Here is a 21,715-nt window from a genome sequence, read left to right on the forward strand (position 1 = left end):
TTTCATCTGCCCTTCTTGGAGGTGATATTTCAGCTTCCACAGCACATGGAGACTCCTGTGTCCCTACTCCCCCTCCCTGGCCCACCTTGCAGCCCCCTCAGGCAGCACCCTTGGCTGGGTGGGGCACAGAGCCCCCAAACCAAACCAAACCATTGGAGCAATCCCAGCTGGGTCGGGTTTCCATGGATTTCCTAACCCTCTGCTTCCTCTCCAGCATTCACTTCCCATGTATTGTTCTGGACTGAGCAGAAAGGAAAAGCTTGAAGAAAGGAAAGGCTCACAGCCTGGCCATGCACCTGAAAACTGCATCCTCAGAATGAATTCCTACCAACAGCAGCACCAGGCCCCTCCAAAAGGGATTGGGAGGTGCTCTGCCTGTGTCATGGAGCAGTGGCTCCTCTTGCTGCTAAGGGACAGGGACAGAGCTGGTGGCTCCTGCCAGCAGAGCCAGACAGTGGTGACATTGCAGCATTTCAGGGTGGGCTCCTGTGGCTGCATGTGGTGAACTAACAGGGAAAAGCAGCACAAGGGACTCGGCTGAACTTTTGCCCCTGCGTGAAATAATAAGGTTGTATTTACCCAGCATCTGGATTACCGAAAATAACCTGCTAAATTTAGCTGTTGTTGATGTGTTGTCACAGCTGAGCTGTTCTTCTCTCCTCACACAAAAATCTCCTGCTCTGACTCGGTGGGTTTGTGGCCTGAGCACGAGGCCCCTGTTCCTCACCTGACCTGAGCCCATGCGTGTGGGTTCGGGGGCAGAAACACAGACTGGGATCTGGTTTTGTCTTTGTCTGAGTGTGTTGGAAGGGAGAGGGGCTGGGGGCTGGCAGGGGGCTGTCCTGGGATGTGTGGGCATGCAGGGACCAGTGCTGCTGCTCTGGCTGTGGCATCAGAGCCAGGGAGATCAGAGGGGACCCGTGGAGTGGGTGGGACGCTGGACATGGCAGCAGGGACCATTCTGGGCACTTCTGGAACTTGTTGAGAAACTGCTGCTCTTGGAAAAGGCAGTCATGAGGTTGGGTGTGGGTCAGAGAGGTGGGAAGTAGAAAAGCTGAACCGAATGTGATTATTTGTGGTTTTGGTGGGACATGTGATGAGGGGATTCTGTGCTGCTCCTTCCTCTTCCTCTTCCCTGCCCTCAGGGTTCAGGCTTGGCTGGTGAATCACCAGTTTTCATTCTTGTGTCCCTTTGCCTGTAAAATTTGTGTAGCTCTGACCCCCTGATGCTGCAGTGACAGAGACCCCTCCCCCAGCTCAGCTCCTTCCTTCTGGGCTTTAATTCCAGGGCTGGAAGTTTTCCCATTTCCTGTAGCTAACAAAATACAGATTCCCCCCTCTGGACAGCAGGATCCGCTCACAGGTTGGGGGATTTTCCTTTCTTTGAAGGCCAGAAAGGAAGAGCCTGGGTTAGAGAGAAGGTTTTTCTGTGTTGGTGAGCTCCAGAGCATGTGGAAAGTGCAGGGAATGAGCTGGGGAAAGGCCCCTTCAGCCACCTCATGCACACAGTGTCACCAAGTTTTTCCCATGGCAGCAAGGAGTGATTGAGACTGACTGGAAAGTAGCTGCAGGCAGGAAGGTACATTTCTATCTGTATCCTCGAGTGGTTTGCATGGGACTGAAAAGATTGAGAGGGAAGTTCCGAGTGTGGTCATTTCCCTGAAATTATCATGAGAAAATACACTGAAAACTGGCGGAAAGGTTTGGCTGGACAATGGTTTTTCTTTGGTCAGAACTTTGACGTGCAAACTGCCTTAACGTGCACAGGAAGGTAATCCTGTCCCTGAAGCAGCCCCTCTGTCCTTCTGGGCAAAGCTGCTGCAAAGGGAGCAGGCGTGGGGCTGTGGGAGCCTCCTGGGGCTGTGTGATGCTCACGGGAGTTTGTTTTCAAAGCCCGAGAGGTCAGATGGGGAAAAAGCAGCGTGAGGTGTTGGCAGGCCAGTCTGATCACGTTAATTCCTTCTCTTCTTAATGAAGAGCCCCTGAGCCCTGCCCGGCGCGTCCGCAGGGCTTTGAACACCCGCCCGCCCCCGGCAGCGGAGGCGGCAGCGAGCGCGGGGCGGCCCCGGGATGGGGGTGACTCAGTTTTGGGAGGATGCAGGTGGAACACGTGCCTCAGCATCACCTTCACTCGCCCCTGGCGATGCCCGACCCGGGGAAGGGGCTGAGCTGGATCCCGAGTGGCGCGTCCCGGGGATGCTGCGGGAGGCGCCGGGAACGGGCGGAAGGGGAGCGGGCGTTCCCCGGGAGCGGCCCCGGTGCCGTGCCCGCATCCCGGCGGGGGAGGAGCCGCCGCTCTCCGCCGTCCCGCCGCGGCAGCGATGGGTCTCCGGGACGGGCCGGGGGTCGCGGCTCCGCGCTGGAGCTCCGGGCGCTCCTTGGGGCTGCGGCTCCGCCGCGCCGCGGCCGCGGCTCCGTGCGGGAGGGGACGGCGCGGGCGGGCAGGTGAGCGAGTGCGGGGCCGGGACAGTGAGTGAGCGAGTGCGGGGCTGGGACAGTGAGTGAGCGAGTGCGGGGCCGGGACAGTGAGTGAGTGAGTGCGGGGCCGGGACAGTGAGTGAGTGAGTGCGGGGCCGGGACAGTGAGTGAGTGAGTGCGGGGCCGGGACAGTGAGCGAGTGCGGGGCCGGGACAGTGAGTGAGTGCGGGGCCGGGACAGTGAGTGAGTGCGGGGCCGGGACAGTGAGTGAGTGAGTGCGGGGCCGGGACAGTGAGTGAGTGAGTGCGGGGCCGGGACAGTGAGCGAGTGAGTGAGTGCGGGGCCGGGACAGTGAGTGAGTGAGTGAGTGCGGGGCCGGGACAGTGAGTGAGCGAGTGCGGGGCCGGGACAGTGAGTGAGTGCGGGGCCGGGACAGTGAGCGAGTGCGGGGCCGGGACAGTGAGTGAGTGCGGGGCCGGGACAGTGAGTGAGTGCGGGGCCGGGACAGTGAGCGAGTGCGGGGCCGGGACAGTGAGCGAGTGCGGGGCCGGGACAGTGAGTGAGTGCGGGGCCGGGACAGTGAGTGAGTGAGTGCGGGGCCCGGGGCAGGTGAGTGAGTGCGGGGCCCTGCGGAGCTCGGAGCTGCGGGGCTCTCTCGGTGCGGGGCTGCGAGCAGCCCGAGAGCGGGCACGCCTCGTTTGCTGTGCGGGCTCCGTGCGTGTCAGGGCTGTGGATGCCAAGAGCGCGCACAGGGAATGCGGCTGAGGGGCTCGGGTTCTTCTTTCCTTCCAAACCGAGCGATTTTTGTGGTGTTCCGGGCCGTGCCCGGCTGTCTGAGTGACGCTGATCCCAAAGCCCGATGCGGGGACTGTTCTGAGCCGACTGGTAAAGCAGATCACCCGCCTGAGGGTCGGTCAGGTGAAAAGAGCTTCCACTTTTCATCAAAGAAAGAGCATTATTTTGTATTTTAATGGAAAGCATTTTAATGATGCTTGTATCAGTCGTCTTGTCAAGGCTGTGAAAATGCTTAGGGAGTTTTTGTTCATTAGGAACTCCAGTGCTAAAACTGGTTTGATGTGGCTTGTAAAGATGCCTGTGATAACAGGGTGTGGGTAATGATCTTGAAAGCCATTTATTTTGGGTTGTGTGAAGGGGAAACTGCTGCTGCCTGGTTTCTCCATCGGCTGTGATGCTTAGTGAACAATTCCATCTCACACCTGGAGACTCATTCTTTCTGCTCATAAATGATCCCTTCAGGAATGGCCCAAAACATGCTGGGTGGACAGGGGCTATTCCTCAGGGATGAGAAGCTTAATTTGTCGTAGGCGAGGGAGAAGTGGAGTTCTCTAAAGATCTCCCACTGCTGGACCCCGTGCTAGTGATGTTGCCCGGCTCAGTGCTGGCACATGTGACAAGCTGTAGCCAAGGGCTGTTGGCCCCGCTGATGAGGGGACAAAGTCCCTGCAGGGAACAGGAGATTTTTTTGGGATCATCCACATGAGAGCAGGGAGCACACAGATCCTCTCTGGGGTTTCCTGGAGGGTCTGTGGTTGCTCCCAGGAGCCAGCCCTGCCAGGGAGATTTTCACGAGATTGCTCAGCATCTTGTCTCTTTTCACATGTGCGGGTAATCCCGTGCGTGCTTCCAAGGATGGAGCAGAATGGAAAACCACGTTCTTAGACTTGCAAAGCACCGCCCTTACCTTTGGGAGCACAGGCTGCTTGGCTTGCCTGCAGCACCGAGTCCCTCCTGCCCCTGCCTGCTGCAGCCAGGTCCACGTGTGGGCTGGGGATGGGGTCTTCACGCTCCCCTTGGAGGCAGGAGCAGCAGCAGTAATCCCCCCACCCCCGATGTGGCAACAGGAGGCTCTGACTCGGATAGGTGAGGCAGGAACAGTTGGATAGTGGAGCTGGTTGCTCATCACTTGCCAGCATTTTGCCTTCCAGGAGCTGGGGACTTTCTGCTCTGCTTCAGCAGTGGCCACATAATCCGGATTCCTCAGATGAATTCCTGCTGTTTCTCCTAGATCTGTGGCTGCTGTTTTAATTGCCCGGAGCTCCGAGCCAGACACAGGACCCTTGTTGCACAAACCCAGCTCCCATGAATGATGCTGTTGTGTGTGTCTCTGAGCTTCTCTTTTCCTCCCTCTCGCTCTCCTCCTTTGGAAGCCAGGGAATTTGGCATGGTGAGATCCCGCCTGCTGTGTTCGTGCAGCTGGCAGCACGGCTCCAGCTGCCATTTCGGGTGTGCTACTCAACCTCTTACCCCTGATTTTCCTCTCATGAAGGACTTTGAAGCCATCCTCCTCCTCCTGGCTGGAGCTGCTGTGCTCACCTCTTGCTGGTGTGAGGCTCAGTGCTGAGGCCAGCACTGAAACATCCCTGTGGTGCTGGAAGCTCCAGGTGGATGGGGCAAAGGTGGTTTCTGGGCTCTCTGTGCTGCAGATTCACGTTTCTCAGGGGTGTTGGGGATGTCCTGTGTGCCTGGATTTGCTGGGTACCCTGTGGTTGGAAGGGCTGCAGTGACAGCAGTGGCAGCGCCTGGGTGATGCTTTTAGGCCTGGGGATTGGGAAAAGCCAAGTGTTCTGCACTTGGGTGGCTGGACAGAGATAAATGGGGCATGCCAAGGTAGGCAAGGATGCCAGTACAGGCTAGGCCAGCTCTGCCAGGACGTGACACCCTTTGTGTGAAAACAACAGGAGTTTCTCCTATTCTCCATCCACAGCAGTGGAAAAACAGGAGCCATGGATAATGCATTAGCAGAGCAGGAGTCCCTGGCAGCTGGGTGTGACACACGTGCCCCAGACCCCATCCCCTATGGGTGCCTTTCTGATCTCTGTAAAAAACCTGTAAGCTTTTTTCCCCCCCTCCCATTTATTTGGGTTGTTGGAGAAGAGCAGCAGTGAAAAGTCCAAGCCGGGCTGGCTCAGGATGTGTCCGCGGCTTCCCCTTCTGCGGGGGGTTCCCAGCTGGAGCAAAGGTGTTTTCCCCGTGGATTCGGAGCAGTTTTTCTCCCTTTCCGCCGTTTCCTCGCTGTGGCTCTCGGGGAGGTTCGGTGTGCGGGGTCAGCAGAGGGAGCCGTGTCCTGTGGGGCCGCGTCCCTTCGGGAGCCCCGCGCTGCCGCCGCCGCCGCCTCTTTCCAGCTCCGCGTCTCCGCGACATTTCCTGCCCTGCGCCTCCACACCCTCCCTTGTTCCTGCTTCACGCAAGGAACGAGCGGAAAAAATGCCTGAAACCTCTGAGCCCGGCGCTTTTCCAGCGGTTGTCAGCGTGCTGGGACCAACGGGATGAAATAAGCATCCCGGCTGGGGACTTGGTCAGCACGCCCAGGCTCTGCACCCATCGTGTTTCCAGAGGCTTTGCTCGCCCTCTGTCTCTTTTTCTCCCCTCCCCATCAGCCTGGACTCTTGGGATTTGTGGGGGTCAAGGCTCGCCTGGGTCCCCCGACCCCTCCTCTGCCCGCGGGTGTTTTCATTCCTTGTTTAAATGACCTTCCAGTGATGCCCCCAGATCAACATCTTCTCCCTTCGCTGGGGCTGACCCCGGGGGACACTGGCTGCCTGCTGTCACCCCCCTGCCACCCCCTGCCCGCCCCTGGGGTCCAGCTGGTGAGGGGCTCTCACTCTGTAGCCAACAAGAGCCGCATTGAGCCTGTGCTGGAGTCTCTTCCCTCCGTGGTGAGAGCCGGGGCAGGGGGGCTGTGGCAAGGCAGAGGCAGGAGGGAGGCTGGTGGGAAGAATCAGGAGCTTGGGAAGGAAGGAAGGAGATGTGCCTCTCAGACTATGAAAACAATGGGGAAAAATCCTGTTTTTTAACTTGATTCTCCCGTGTTGGGAGCTTGGGCATCCCTCCAAGCAGTGATTTCCAGAGGAAACCTGGTTTCTGGCATCCCTGCAACGTACCTGGTCCCTATCCTGATTTTCTGGTCATCCCATCCCAGATCTCTGCCTCCATCTCACCCTCTGCCTCCCTCTCTCCCTCCATGTTCAGGCTGGTGCTTCCTGACCTCCAGCCCTTTCATCTCTCATTGCTCACAAAAAATTCCTCCTTCAAGTCCATTTCAAGCACTGTTTTTCTCTCTTGCAAATCACCTGTGGCTGTGCCCCTCTGATGTGACAGGAGTGTGTGGTCCAGAGCCAGGTGGTGAGGTGTGTGTGCCGTGAAGAAAATTCCTCCTCACTCTGTGTAGTAAGTACAGAGCAGTGCAAGGGGATTTTTGGGGACACGAGTCCCTGCCAGCAGCCCCACTTGTCCTTGCAATGTCTCACTGTGGCTTCCACCCCAGCTGTTCCATCTGCTGGGACTGACACACAGGGAGAGCTGGGGACAGCCAGCTGTGTCCAGACATTGTCCTGGGGTGCCTCTTTGTGGGGGGAACAGCCTGAGGGTGCTCAGCCCTGCAGGGAGGTGGCAGCTGCTGGTGTCCCCATCCTGCAGTCCCACGGGCCAGGCCAGGCCCTGCCCTTGCTGTGCTGGTCTGGGAGTGGGATGGCTGAAGCTGGGGCGACACGGGGGCTTGGGGCAGTGTGGGACATGGACAGGGTTTGGGTTCTACTGATTCCACGTGTGGCACAGAATCCCAGAATGGTTTGTGTGGGAAGGGACCTTAAAGATCATCTCGTTCCAACCTCTGCCTGGGCAGGGACCCCTTCCTCAATCCCAGCTTGCTCCAAGCCCCATCCAAGCTGACCTTGGACACTTCCAGGGATGGGGCAGCCACAGCTTCTCTGGGCGACCTGCGCCAGGGCCTCCCCACCCTCACAGGGAAGAATTTCACCCCAATATCCCACCTAACCCTTCTCTTTTTCAGTGAGAAGCCATTCCCCCTTGTTCTGTCTTTCCATTCCTTGTCCCAAACTCTCTCGGAGGGTCTCTATGGTCTCCCTGGAGCTTTCTCCAGGTGAACACCCCGAGCCTGGCTCCTGGCAGAGGGGCTCCAGCCCTCGGAGCATCTCCGTGTCGCTGTTCTGTCGCGACAGCGGGAGCCCCGCACGGGGCGGTGCCGGGGATGGAGAGGCGGATCGCGGCTGGGAGGCGGATCGCGGGCGGTCCCGCGGCACAGCCCCGCACCTGCCGCTGCCGGGCTCACACCGACAACAGCCGCAGCTCGGCTGGCACTGCCCGACCCGCCCCGCCGGGGCCCGGGCACCCCTCTGCGCCCCCAGCCTCCTCCAGACCCTCTCTGCTCCCCCTCCCTCGACAGGTCCCCCGAGAGCGCGGCTGGACGGGGCACAGCCTGAAGGTAAATGGGGAACCTTGGTTGTGTGCGGGGAGCGAGGGCAGAGGAGAGACAGGGTTTTGGGAGAAAGCACCCAGCAATCTGCTGTCTGCTCGGGCTGGGCTGTGCTCCCAATGCTGCACACGCATGGCAGAATCCCTTCCTGAAACCCCTTACAGCTCTGTGTGTAATGGGGTAAGTAGACAGGAGGTGATGGAGAGATACAGTGGCCTCAGGTTGTGCTCGGGGAGGTTTAGGTGAATATTAGGAGCAATTCCTTCTCTGAAAGGATTGTCCCTCGGGCACAGGCTGCCCAAGGTAGTGGTGGAGTCACTGTCCTTGGAGGGATTGAACAGCCGTGTAGCTGTGGCACTTGGGGACGTGGGTTAGTGGTGGCCTTGGCAGTGCTGGGGGACAGCTGGGCTCGGTGGTCACAGTGGGCTTTTCTAACCCAAATAAATTCTGTGATTCACCTGTGGCTCCAGAGAACGCTGCTCAGCCCCGCTGCCTCCAGCAGCACCCGAATGCCACAGGTGGGATGTGCTGGGAGGGACACAGTGCCTGGGTGAGGTGGCTGTTGCCCCCTGGGCAGGGTGAGAAGCTTGGAGCTGGTTCAGCAGCTCCTGACAGCCTCGTGCAGTAACTGGATCCCTGTGTCACTGCCGGCTGAGTCAGGGCTCTGCGTGGGGCCAGAACCGCTGCTGCCTTTGGGGTTTGGCATGTTCAGCTCTCGGCTCGGCCGTGCTGACCAGGGCTCGGGAGGATTGGGGTTTGGGCCACCTGGCTCTTCCCAGGGCTCCTCCTCACCTCCTCTACCTGGGATTAGTGCAAGCAGCCCGCTGCCTGGTTAAACACGGATTTGCCATCTGATTCAGAGAGTCAGTGAGTTCTTGGAGAAACTGCAGGCCTGGCTTTCAGTGCCTGTGCACATGTTTGCAGCGGCTTGGCTCCTTTAGAAGCCTTTGTCACTGGTAGGGATGGATGGGTTTGCTGTGCGTGTGTCATTCGTCAGGCTGTGACCCAGCCCTGCTCTGCAGCAGCGTGCTGCCAAGGTGAGAGGCTGCTTCCTCAGGAGCTGTTTGATCCTGCCGAGCTCAAACACCAGCTCTTTGTGCCTTTGCATTTGTGGTTTGTGTTCTCGAATGCTCCGTGTGCCGAGGGCAGCAGAGCCTCTTCTACTCAAAGACCTTTGTACAGTCCCTGGGTGTTGGAGTGCATATCATGGATTTTTGGCAGAAATCCACACTCTTTTCCACTTGCATATGTGAATTGTTATCAATGGCTGTGCCTTGTTCTGTTTGCATTCTCACCAAAGCCCAGCTGGGGAGGTGGCTGTGCAGCCACCCCTTGCCACTCTAGGCACGTGTGTACCAACAGCAGCAGGGACCACGGATCAGCTCATCCCATCAGTCTCCCTCCATCCTTGCAGGGAAAAAATCAGCTCCCACCCTTATCCTGAAAGCTTGTCAGTATCTTCCATGTGTGGCAAAACATGAAGTCCCAGCCCAGAGCAGGTATCAAAGCTCCTTCAGAGGAGCAGCTCACGTTCCTGCCATGTGCTTGCACTTCCTCCAAGAAATCCTTTTCTGATAAAAGACTGACTGCATAATCCAGCCGTGCTTCTGTTGAGCATTCCTTGTCTGCATCGCCTCCAGTGCCCAAACCCCAGCACAGGCTGCCAGCGGTTCCCTTTCGCAAGAGAACAAAATGTGGTTGTGCCCAAGGGCACGTCAGTACTTCCCTTTGGTTTTGTACTAATTTCAAAAAGATTTGAAGGTTCTCAGAGGCAGCTGAAGTGAGTGGGGGAACGAAAGGTCGCCCTTTCCCCGAGGGCATGCAGAGGTTGCTGCGTGACTTTGGGCAGAAGGACCAGGCTGGGAAGTTGGCTGGCACTGAAGGGCCAGGCGGTGCCGAGGGTAAATCACTGCCAGCAGAGAGAACAGAGTCTCCTTCCTTCAAGTGATCACCCCTGGAAAAGCCTGAGATAGTTTGCCTGTTGCAGGGGTTTGGGGTTTGCCTTTGCCCTCAGCGTGGCTTTGGAGGGGCTTTTGCATTTGGTGTCTGTGGGAGTTTAATCCCCAAATTCAGGCAGTGTGCTGGCAGTGGGGCTGTGGGGAAGGGAATGCCTTTGGAGTGGTTGCTGGGGCCCTGATTCATGGGGAGCTGGGGGGTCCTGTGGTGTGGTGGGACTCCTGCCCTGTGCCAGAGCATCCCCTAACACAGGGGTCTCCTTTCCTCTCCCCAGCCCCAGAGCAGAGATGTTGCTCCATCCCTTCTGCCCATTGGGTGACAAGGATTACCAGAGCCCAGGGATGAAAGCTGAGCTGTTTCTGTGCATGTAAGAAGCTTTAGAAGTGGCATGGGGGCTGTAAAAGCTGTGATCCCATTGCTCTGCCAGTATTCCCATCCCACGCTGTGCCTATGCTGGTCCTGCTGCAGCAGCAATGGTTCCCCAAGGCAGGAGGAGCCACGGGAACAGCTCCCCAAACCATGCCTCAGGTGAACTGAGCACGAAAATGTCTCCTTTGAACTTGGGGTTTCTTATTTCTCAGCTTCCCTTCTCGCACATGGTGTTCCAGCCCTGCTGGGACGTGTGACAGGAGTGTTGGGGGCATTTAGCACTGGAGGAGAGCTGTTCTGGAGAGCTGTGCTGGAAAGCTGTGCTGGAAAGCAGCTGGAGCCTCCAGGGGCTGGTGGCCAGGGCAGAGGAGAGCCTGTGAACCTTTGAGCAGAGCTCTGGAGGGGACCAGCAGCAGCAGCACATTCCAGCGAGGCCGGGGGTCTCTGCAGGGTTAATGATTGAGCTGCTGTGGCCCTTTGGTTCCTGCCATTTGGAGAGGCACCTCGGCAGCCTGTGAACCTTTCCAGGCTGCGGGGCTGGGCGTGGGGATTTAAAGAGACAGGCTCTGTCCCTACATTTCCAGTAGGAGGATAATTTCCTGCTGCCAGAAGGTTTTTGGGTTCTTGTTATCTGTTTGCTTTCTGATTCACTGGGTGTGTTACCTGCTCTGGATGAGGATTGTTGTCAGTGTGGAACTGTGCTGGCCTCACTCTGCCCCATTCCATGGTCATCACCCCATGGTGCAGTGTGACCCTGATCCCATGGGATGTGGCTCCTAGTGGGTCCCCGTGTGTCTCCTGCCTCTGGGTGCTGTGACACCCATGGGTGGCCATGTCCCCAGCCTGCTGCTGTCTGCTGTGGCTGCTGGGTTAATCATTGACAGGTCCCCATGCCACGTGGGTGCTGGCCTGGCTGTTTGCAGAGCTCTTATCACCACAGGGCACTTGTCACCCTGTGCCAGTCACAGGCAGAGCAAACGTTAACGGCCAGAGCTGGGAACAGCTTCAACAACACTCGGGGACCTGCCAGGGGCTCAGCCAGCTCTTGTCCCATTGCTCTGGGGGCACATGGAATCCCAGCAGGGCTGCAGTGTCAAAGCCTGGGGGTCTGCAGGGGAGACAGGGCTGCTGGGGTGCTCAGGATAACTCCTGGGACACCTGGCCTGAACATCTGGATTTCCATGGGTGCTGCAGCCAAGGCTTGGTCCCATTGCTTAAGTGAGAGCAGAGCTGGCAGCTTCTCCCAGGGTGTCCTGGTGCTGAGCCCAAGGGGTCCAGCCTGGGTGAGCTGGGGGATTTCCTGCCCTGCAGGTGCAGGTGGAGAGGACCAGAAAGCTGGCATTTCAAGGGAAAAGGAAGAAAAAAGGAAAAGGGGTGAAGAGGACGTGCTGAGGGCTGGGCTGGGGCAGTGGGCAGGCCGGGGGCAGGAGTGGTTCTGAGGCTGTGCATGTGGGGTTTGAGGGGGTTCTGGCAGCTCCCTGTGCTGCTCCTGCCGAAGCTGGAACTGGCTGTGGGCAGAGGTGTCACAAGGCTGCAGCACGGTGCCACAGCGGTGACGCAGAGCGCACTTGACCTCATTTCATCAGTGCCATTGGGCAAGAGAAGGACGTCTGGGCAGCGAGGGCTGCTGTTCCAGCTCTGTTTTTCCAGGCAGAGGGCTGCCCCATGGCCTTCAGACACCTTCCTGAGCAAATCCTGGATGGCTGCTGCATGGTGAGAAACACTGACAGGCACAGGCACACCGGGGCCACGCAGGGGCTGTGGCTGTGGGATTTCTCCTGGGATGAAGTCCTGGGAGCAGCAAGGATGTAGGAAGCAGTGGTTCTCCCCCAGACATACACAGAGTGCAAACTCAGGGACAAGGCAGAAATTTCCTCTCTTCTCCAGGCAGGCTGGGTCTCCTGCTGAACCCTGAGCCCTGGCTGCTGCTCTGGACAGACATTTGCTTCCCAGCCAAGTGGCAGCTGACCCCATGCTTCCCTTTCCCACGCCTGGCCTCACACCTCCACACTGCTCTCCCAGCACCGCTGCTGTGCCGAGAAATTCCAAACCACAGCAGGCACTGGAGGCGTTCTGCAGCAGCAGCTGAGCTGGATCACACCACACAGTGCCTCTGGGAGTGAAAGCCCCAAGTGCCTGGTTATTAAGGGGATGTTCAGGGGGTGCTGGGGGGCTGGTGACATGGGGAATGCTTTGGCTGTTTCTCCTGCTTTGGTGTCCTGTGCTGTACAGAAGAATGGAATCACCTCTCTGTGGCTGTGACCTGTGAGTGCACGGGAACGCTGCCAGATCCTGGCACTGAGCTTATTTATTGTTTTATTTATTGTGCTGTCCCGTGGTGGAGGGCCTGGGGAGAGTGAGCTCTCTCCTCTCCACATGGGGATGTTGGCTTTGCTCTGTCCTTGACTGACTGTTTGGGGCAGCTGCTTCTCCACGTCCTGGATTTCCTGGATTTCTTCTCTTTTTGCTTTCTTGTGCTTGTGTCAGGACATTGGTGTGAAGGCAGCATTTGTGCTTCCTAAGCCTCCACGTGTGTCCCTGCTGGGTTGGAGCAGCTGCAGTGCTGGGCTGGCACAGGGCTGGAGGGGCTGCACTGCTGGGGTACCCCATCCCTGCCCTGAAAGGAGCTCAGGAGCCACATTTCCATTTGCCAGAGATCCCAGCACACCCCCTGAGGGACCCTCAGAGCTGGGGGAGACGGACCCACCCCCCTCAGGGCCCTTGAAGAAAGAGTTTGGGTGGGGAAGGGGGCACAGGTGCAGCCCCTGCCCCCCTGGCTGCAATGCAGGACCTCCAGCAATGCCAACAGCTGTGCAAGTTCTGCCCAGTGGCTCTGGGAATGGAGCCAGGGCTTTTGTGAATCAAGAGTGGGTCCCCAGCTATGAGCCCCTTTCCAGGGTCCCGTGCTTTCCTTGCCAGGCAGAGAGTTTATGTTTGGATTCTGGATTTTGTGGCATTTTTTTCAGGATCTGGTGATGCCACAGTTTGCCTCTGGCAAGAGGCTCCTCTCACGTCACCAATCCAGAGATTCCCTGAGGCACACAGGCACTACATTTGCAGCAGGGACTGAAAGGGTTAAAGCTGCTTTGCAATGTGATTTTTTAAAAAAAAAGCCATTTCCTTCATGTCCAGAGACAGTTTATTTTCTGGGCATTCTTCAGGACGCAGGGAGGTGCCTTTTCTTTAAGGCATTTCCTGTAAGCAAGTTTATATTTGGCCTGGGGAGGGTGGGGAGAGGAGGTGGGTGCTGGGGAGGGTCCATGGCTGGGCTGGGTGACCTCAGCTTTTGGCTCCTTGTCCCCAATTGTGGAGGTGGCAGCTGCAGGAGGTGCTGCTGTCACAGCAGGGCGAGGAGCAGGGTCCTGGGGTCCCACGTGTGCCCCAGCACTGCTGCTGCCACTGTGGTGATGCTGAGCTGGCATCCTCAGGGTGTCAAGGGTGCTTTCAGGCCATCCTTTCCATTATCTTTAAGATGGTGGTGATAAACTGCTGAACCCCATATCCTTGGTGTGGCTGTCTTCTCTCCCCCAGGATGGCTTTGATTGGCATTGAAAAGTCAGATTTAATGCACTGGATCATCAGCATTCGCTGTGCCCCTGGGGCTGGTAGTGCAGATTTAACTCTTTCTCTGAGGATATCTGATCAGACCTTGATCCTGGGGCAGGCTGGGCTCCCCCAGGGGCTGGAGCTGCCCCCCGATGTTCCCCGTGCCAAATCTCTTCTCCCCCATTCTATTTTCTTTTTATTACCGTGATTTCCTAACATCGGAAGAGGCGAGTTATGAAACTGGAGTTATCCAAACACGTCTCGTTTGAAGATAGCGTTTCATCCAGCAGATGCAGCTTCCTGCCCTGTAAATGGCTCCCATTGTTTTGCCTTGGCTCCTGGCCCCAGCAGCGCTGGGGTGTCGCTGGCAGCTGGAGGAGCGGTGGTCCCAGCCCTGGGATGGCTGCACTGGGAGCACTGGTGCTCTCTAGGCAGCCTCTGAAAGCACCTGGGGGGCTCTCCAGGTTTAAGGCATGAGCTGGCTCAGTTGGCTGCAAACATCACCTGCAAACTGAGGTTGTTGTGTTCTGGGCCAGGCACAGAGGTAGTGCTGGTCTGATGGGTGGCCAGGAAACAGGGAAGAGGGGGCAAGTAAAATAAGTTTGGTGTGGTGAGGACAGTTCCCAGCACAAAACAGCACACATTCTTAATTTTTAAATTTTTTTTAATTTTTTTTTTTTTTTTTAGCATGTAAATGCAAAAAGAGGGTTCAGAGGTGACCCTCAGGTGCTGGTGAGGCACTGGGAAGAAATCAAGCATTTTTTCCTGTGAGGGTGGTGAGTCCCTGGCACAAGTTGCCCAGAGAAGCTGTGGCTGCCTGTTTTGGTTTTTAGGGCACCCCAAGACACTGCCCCATCCCTGGAAGTGTTCAAGGCTGGGTTGGATGAGGTTTGGTGGAAGGTGTCCCTGCCCACGGCAGCGTGTAAAACTGGACGAGCTGAAAGGTCCCTTCCAACCTAAACCATCCTGCAGTTCCAAGATTCAATATTCTGTGATCCCTGTGGTGGTGTGGAATGTGGTGTGGGACTGAAGAAGTGCAAACTCTCAGAGTTTGGTGCCTCACATTGCCCCGGGCTCGTGGCCGTGCCAGCCTGACCTTGGGCGAGTGTCCGGCAGCCGCGGCGCCGGGGCTCTGGGGAGCTGCAGCAGGAGCAGGCTGGGACCTGGCGAGTTTTGGGTGGATTGTCCTTCCCCAGCCTGCTTTGGGTGTGCCCAAATCTCTTCCTCTGGCTGAGGAAGCCGTGCTGGGGATCGCTGTCCCTGCGGCTCGGGCACGGCCGCCGCGCTGCAGCCGCACCGGGAGGTGCCTCTCTCCTGCTCTCCACGGCCTTCCCACCTGCTGGAGCAGCAGGGATTGTTTTCTAATGAATATTTTGTGTCTGTGGGCTCTGTTACAGGCTGTGAGCTGCAGCTGTTGGCTCATTAATGAAGTTCTCTGCAGACCCGTGGCAGGAAGCAGTGCCGGACCCTTGGCTGAGCTCGTGGTTTGACGCTTTTCCTTCCTGCTCTTCTCAGCAAAGCAAACTGCCTTTGCTGAGCTGTGGCCCCACCTCAGCCCCTGCTCCCTCCCTGCTTTGGGTGTCAGTTTTTGCTTTGAGGATTATGCTGTGGTGCCCCAGGCAGGGTCCTGGGGAAGGAGCCTCAGTCTTGTGTCTGTTTCTTTGGCCACAGTGGTTGGAGAAGGCAGAGATAGCAAGGTCAGGAGCCTCAGTGAGTGCTGTTTGATAAGGTTCACTGATATTTTATCAGTGCTCTCTGGGGACAGAAGGAAGCTGTGAGCTAAGAACATCTGTCTTGGCAGGGCCACATCCCCCCTGAGTGCTCAGTGCTCAGGATGGAGCTCAAATCCTCAGAGATCCCCAGATCTCCTTACTGCAGAGACCCTGGCTGTTCTTGGGCTGTTCTCTGGCAGAGCCAGTCACCTGGGATTTACCTGCTCTCAGGTGCTTCGTGCTGCTCCTTGAGCAGGGGCTGAGCCGTGAAGGGCGTTGTGTAAGACTGGGTTCCATGGATTATTGAGCATTTGTGTTTCTTGGCCAGGCTCCTCAGCCCATCGTGCCATGGAGTGATGCACTGGTGGCTTTGTTGGTGTTTTTCCAGTTCCCCTTCAGCTCCTCTCCAGCTCTGCTGAGGTCCTGGGTGGGTCCATGGGCAGAGTGGTGCTTTGCAGTGGAAAGGGGAGGAGATGCCATATCCCACCTCTGTGGGAATGCTCTGGAGCAAAAATCAGCTCTGCAGCCCCTCTCAGCCTGCAGGCACCTTGTGGCACTCCACAGGCAGGTGGGAATGAAACACTGGGTGAGCAGGGAGTCCTGGCGTGCAGGACACGGGTCAGGGTCACCTGCCAGTGCCAGGCAGGGCAGTGGAGCGTGGCTGGCTGTGTGTGCAGGGCTGTGCTCAGTGAGGCTGTGTTGGGGGAGCAGCCACGTGTCCAGGCACTGGGACTGGGGGTTTTGGGCAAATCAAGCCACAAACTGCCTCAGATGGGGCTGGGGGCAGGTCGTCCCTGAAGGTGCTGAGGCTGTTGAAGTGTGCTGGGGCTTTGGGTACCTTCCAAAAACTCGCATTTGAGTCAAAAATTAGTCATAAAATCAGATGGAGAAACTTCTAGAAGGGTGTGAGCTGATTGATTGACCACAAACACGTCAGCCAGAGCTTTGCTGAGGCAAAGGCTTCCTCAGAAACACCAGTGGGGCAGCTGCTGCACACTGCTGGGACTGGAAAGGAGCGTTTGCTTGGGGACAGATGAGCATTTTAGAGTGTTGTGCTGAAAGACACAGCCCTCGCTGCTGGGGATGGCTCCCTCCTGTGCACAGCTGCTGTGGTGGGGGTTCCTCCCTGTGTGATTGCAGGGGCTATTCCAGAATGACTGTCTTGAGGGCAGAGTGTTCTTAGTATCCCCCTGGGAAGCTCTGAGCACAGGCTGGAGCCTTTGCCAGCCCTGGCATCAGCCCACCATCAGGAGGAGGATGGGGGTGAGCCCCATCCTCACCATGTCCAGCTGTGAGCACCTTGTGCAGTCAGGCCCAGACGAGAAAACCCCAAGCAGGTCTGGCTGTGACAAATCTTTTCCTTACAGAGGGGCTTTCACAAGGAAGGGAAGCTGGAACAAACATGCCCATTCCTGCCAAAGGTGCTGCTCTGCCAGTAACTCGTCTCTGCTTCCTACTGCAAGAGGCTGATGTGTGGAACTGGGGCTTCCTGCTGCCTGCTGACCCCTGGGCTTCTCCTTGGCCTGACCCTGGGGGCTGTTCCTCTGCTCCTGACCTGCTGTCAGCAGCCACCACTCTGGCTCCAGAGTGCTCAGTGTCACAACTTCCTGTGAGCTGGAATAGCTGTGCCAGGGGTGTGCCTGTACATCCCTCAGAAGGCTGGGAACCAAACTGAAGAAGAGTTCTTTGAACCATCTCTGGGAAGTGTTCCACCTGCCTTACAGCAAAGTCTTGGATTTGGGACTGTCTTTGCAGCCTTGGATCCTTCCTGATCCGTGGCTCTCCTCTGTGTCCTGCAAGGCTTTGCTTGCCTTGGCTCCTCAGAAATGCTGTTTTTTACATAAAGAGCCCTGTTTTGTTCTGTGTCTGGGTGCAGGGTGGGCCTGGCTGTGGGAAGGGGTACAGGCAGACCTGGCTGTGCTGGATTCTCTGGTGGGAGGCAGATGGGTGGGACCATGTGTGCTACTGCCATTCCCATGATTGCTCTTCCATTGGGATTCAGCATCTTGACTATCAGACCAGAGCAAGTGTCTCTAATATTGCTTGAGGCCAGCTTTTGCATCCTGTTTTATAATATTCCCTGACATTCCCCACATTCCTGGCTAGGAGACTCCTGGACTTTTTTGAAATGTTCCTTGGTCTCTTTGGAAAACTGTGACATCCTTTAAGACTTCTTCAAAATACCATTGTCCTGCTGAACTGGCATCTCCTGTTAGCTCCAGAAAGAATGGGAAACCTTGAGTTTCAGCTCCAGCCCCAACAACATCTCCTTCTGTTTGGGAGAAAGGGGAACAAAGAAACCATGTGCTCCTGTTTGCCTTAGTGACCCCCCTAAACCTGATGTCCCTGCTGTGTTTCCACCCCTGTCTGCAGGTTTCACTGCCCCCCATGTTTTTGGGATGATATTGGGTGTGTTACCCGAGTTTCTATCATTGTCACAGCCCATCAGAACAGCAGGATGGGCTGGGGTCCCCCCTGGGTCCCTGGGGCTGGGTCTGACCTGCCAGCTGTGAGCTGAGGATGGGATGTTTTCCAATGCTGGAGAGGGATGAGAGACCTGTGGTGTTTCTCACTGGGAATCAGAAGCAAGGTGAGATGATGCTCAGATGCTGTGAGATGATCTCTCAGCTCATCCTGGGAATGATTTATGCCAAAGCACTGGTTTGGGAAGTGCAGGCACAGGGAATGTGGTTTTCATTTGGAGATTAATCCTGTGTCAATCACAGCTCCTTGCTTGGACCGTGCTGACCCCTCTGCTTTGGGCTGAGGTGAGCTGGCTCCTGCTGCATGGGGAAGAAGTATTCCCAGGGCAGGTGGGGCACACCAGGCTCAGCACAAATTTGTAGGGAATTGGATGATTTAGTCTGGATATCTCTGATTGCAGGCACTGCTGCTCTTGTCCCATCTTTTTGAGCTTTTAGCTCTCTTTGGTGTCTTGAGGGACTGGGAAATTTATGACAGCCCAGCCTTGGCTGTCAGTTTTCCCATCCCTCTCACACAGAACCTGCTGGCAGCTCCTGCAGTTCTCCAGCTGGCTGAGAGGAGCCTCAGCTTTGAGGTTTGGGTAGCTGATGCCTGATGATGAGAGGGGGTTTTGGGGTGTCCATCCCTCTGGACAGTGCCAGGCTCCCCCCCGGCCCCGCAGCCGGCGCGATGCCGCCCTGCCGGACTTTGCTCTCAGTTTCCCCGGCTGGAATCTCAGTTTCCCGGCTGGAATCTCAAATTCCCCGGCTGGAATGGGAAGCTGCGGCTCAGCCGGCAGCACCGGGGTGCCGTGCTGGGCAGGACGGGGCTGGGAGGGGGCCGGATGGAGCCCTCCCCGCCGCTCCCACCCCCGCTCAGCCGGGATGTCCTGTTTGCCGGGGCGGCGGGGACACGGCGGCTCGGCTCGGTTTAGCTCAGCTCGGCTCGGCTCGGATCTGTTTAGCACGGCTCGGCTCGGCTCGGATCGGATCTGTTTAGCTCGGCTGGGCTCAGCTCGGTTTAGCACGGCTCGGCTCGGCTCAGCTCGGATCGGCTCCGTTTAGATCGGCTCGGCTCGGCTCAGCTCGGATCGGATCTGTTTAGCTCGGCTGGGCTCAGCTCGGTTTAGCTCGGTTCAGCTCGGATCGGCTCAGCTCCGTTTAGATCGGCGCGGCTCGGTTTATCTCGGCTTGGCTCGGCTCAGCTCGGTTTAGCTCGGCTCGGCTCGGCTCGGCGCAGCTGTACCATGGACTGCCTGCAGGAAGGTCTCTTGCCGCCCCTGGGCAGTGCTGGGTGGCCGAGGAGGGCGTGAAGGAGGCTGCGGGTCATGCCGATACTTTATTCGGCATTTAATCCACGGGCTCCAATGAACAAAGCCGGGATTAACAGCTCCTGCCATGGTGAGTCTGCTCGTGTCCCGGCTCTGTGTTTGGATTGGGAGGCTCCAGCCAGCAGAAGCTCTCGGGGGAGGTGGGAAAGGCTGTAAAATGACCTTTTTTCTTGTTAGAGATTTCTTGGAAGCAGCGTTTCCTGTGCAGCAGGGCGGTTTGCTCTGGCTTTTACACAGCGGGGCGAGGGCAGGGTTCAGAGGTGTCGCTTGTGTTGTTGTTAAGTTGTTGGGTTGGATTTTTTTTTTTAAAAAATCTTTTCTCGAAAACCAGAATTTCCTTCACCTTTTTTCGCCGTGAAGTGCTGTGCCCGGCTGGGACACGGCGCTGGCAGCGGGGATGCGGCTGAGCGGGGCAGGGATGGGACAGAGAGAGGGGCGACGGCAGTGACACAGCTCGGGCTGGCCTCAGTCACACTGCCCAGGGCTTTTCCTTCTCCTCTGCTCCCCTCTGAAGGTGCGGCAGGCAGAGGAGACCTGCAGCCCTGGCAATATGTGGGTTTATTTCTGCCGGAGCCAGACGAGCTGCGTGCCAGCTCCTGCTGATCTCCGATTGTTTCCCGAGCCAAAATCTTTTTGTGTGAGCCCTGCCAGTATGGCCAGGGGTGCCATGTGCTGGTGCCAGCCGTGCTCTGGGATGTGGCATCACCTGCTGACACCGGTTCACTTATTTGAAAGCAGTTTTCAGAAGGAGGAGTGAGAAAGAGTGGGATGTGGAGATGTGGGGTGGAGGTGGAAATGCCCCCGAGCTGTGGTGAGCGATGGGTGTGGGGTGCAGCAGAAGGGGGTCCTGATGGGAGAGACCTGGGAGCTGGTGACAGTGTGCACACACACCTGTGTCCCCTGAGAAATGTCCCTTGGCTGCATTTGGAAACCCAGAGTTTGGGTTATACCTGGAGGGGTCCCTGCACGGACAGGGGTTCTGAGCCTGCACCCCCATGGGCTGAGTGGGGCTCAGCTGCACATCCTTGGGGTTAAACTCCTGAATTTTGCAGATCATTCTGATGTGGGATGGGATTTCAGGAGTTTAGCAAGGAGCACATGCAGGCACCTGAATTTCCCTTGGGCAGCAGGGACAGGTCAATAAACCAAAGCTGAGTCTGGTAGGGAAGGAAGCAGGATCTTGTGCAGAGCTGGGGAATACTTGATTTCGGGTTATTTTTGTATTGCAAAATATTATATTTTGTATTCCCTTTAAGAAGGGAAGAAGAGAGCCCTAAAGTAACCATTCATGCCTCTGCTGGGAATTCAGTGCCAGTTCTTCCTGCTGGGGCTTGTGCCCATGCCAGGGCTGTGGCAGTGGCCACTGCTGGGTGTCACAGCTGTGATCTGGGCTCCCTGTCCCTGTGGGTGTGCAGGGCTCCCACCAAAGCTGGAGCCTGAGCATTCTTCAGCTAGGAACAGGGTGGGTTTGTGATTCTGTACAACATGGAAAAAGCTGCAGCAAGACCACGAGGGAATTCTGCTCCATGGGTTCCTCTGGTAACGCACGTGTTTATGCTAAATAAATGCATAAAAGTAGGAGGGAATTCCCTCATGTATTAAGGAAGTAACTTTCTTTAGTGCCTGGATTTAGCAGTAGGAGCTGGGGGTCGTTCCTTGGCGTGGGAAGCAGGAGAGCAGCTGCAGCAGGTCACATCCATGGGAGATGCAAATGCTCCAGTGGGTGATTGGAGCTCCCTGCAGAGCCAGAGCTGCTGCTGGTTCAGTTTTTTTTAGCAGAACTGGTGGTGTTTTCCTTTGATATGGCCTTCCCTGGCCTTTGGTGGTGGCTGGTGTTGGGTCTCGTACCGTACTCAGTCCATGCTGGGTTTAACACTCTTCCAGGTGGTGAAAACTGGACTTGTGCTGTTGTCAGTGTAAAGAAACACAGGATGTGGTGGCTCCTCACTGGGAGCAGCCTGGCTGGTACCTGTGGTGGGTGGTGGATGCTGTGCCCAGTGCTGCTGGAGCTCCAGCACCTCTGGCTGCCCTGGAGCGACGGCGTCTGCTTGTCCAAACAAAGTGTGTGTGAGATCCATGGGATGGTCAACAGGAAAACCCTGCAGTTTTAGGAAGGGTGGACTACAGGATGGGCAAGATGCATTAATTTTCTTCAGCATCTGAATGGCTGTTTTCATCTTGCTCCTTGTGGGTGCCACATGCCTTGAAGCTGGATGAGGTTGGAGCAACATGGGGTAGTAGGAGGTGAACCTGCCCATGGCAGAGAGTCAGAATGAGATGATCTCTAAGGTCCCTTCCAACCCAAACTATTCTGGGATTCTCTTCTGGATTTTTCTTTCTGGCTTCAGCAAACACCAAAGAGAAGGATGAAACTTCACCCCAAGCCTAGATGTGACAGAGGTGGCCGTGCTGTCACTGATAGACTTTCTTGGGGTGCAGCACAGAGGTGGGTGGGCTGGAGCCAGAGGCTCTCTCTGCTCTGAGCTTGCTTTGCCACTGCCTTTTCAGAGATGGAGCCCCAGGTTCCCTCCATGCTGGCCTTCCCCTCCGACATGGGGGGCTGCTGCTGTGTGCCCCGACACAGTGGGAGGGTCCTGCCCTCCCTGTTGTTCCTCTGGGGTCAGAGCAGCTGCAGAATTGCAGGTGGGGGAGGCAAGGACGGATCAGGGTCCTCACCTTCCTGGCCCT

General features: G+C 57.0%; 1 protein-coding gene across 5 annotated transcripts in view; it reads left to right on the top strand.

Annotated features, from left to right (window-relative positions):
• Positions 1-21,715, top strand: part of STARD8 (StAR related lipid transfer domain containing 8) — a 52,385-nt gene that overhangs the window by 13,482 nt on the left and 17,188 nt on the right. Inside the window, exon 1 of one of the 5 annotated variants that reach the window (XM_056491078.1) lies at positions 2,273-2,445. The exons of 2 other annotated variants lie outside the window; for them this stretch is intronic. In XM_056491078.1, coding sequence (XP_056347053.1) covers positions 2,322-2,445 — 124 coding nt within the window. In that variant the 5' untranslated portion in view covers positions 2,273-2,321. Of the gene's footprint in view, positions 1-2,272; positions 2,446-7,488; positions 7,661-18,909; positions 19,098-21,715 lie in introns of those variants that run through there. 2 more of the 5 variants (XM_056491082.1, XM_056491081.1) reach the window with 2 other exon arrangements.

Source organism: Oenanthe melanoleuca, chromosome 4A (assembly GCF_029582105.1).
Source record: "Oenanthe melanoleuca isolate GR-GAL-2019-014 chromosome 4A, OMel1.0, whole genome shotgun sequence".
Classification (NCBI taxonomy): Eukaryota; Metazoa; Chordata; class Aves; order Passeriformes; family Muscicapidae; genus Oenanthe; species Oenanthe melanoleuca.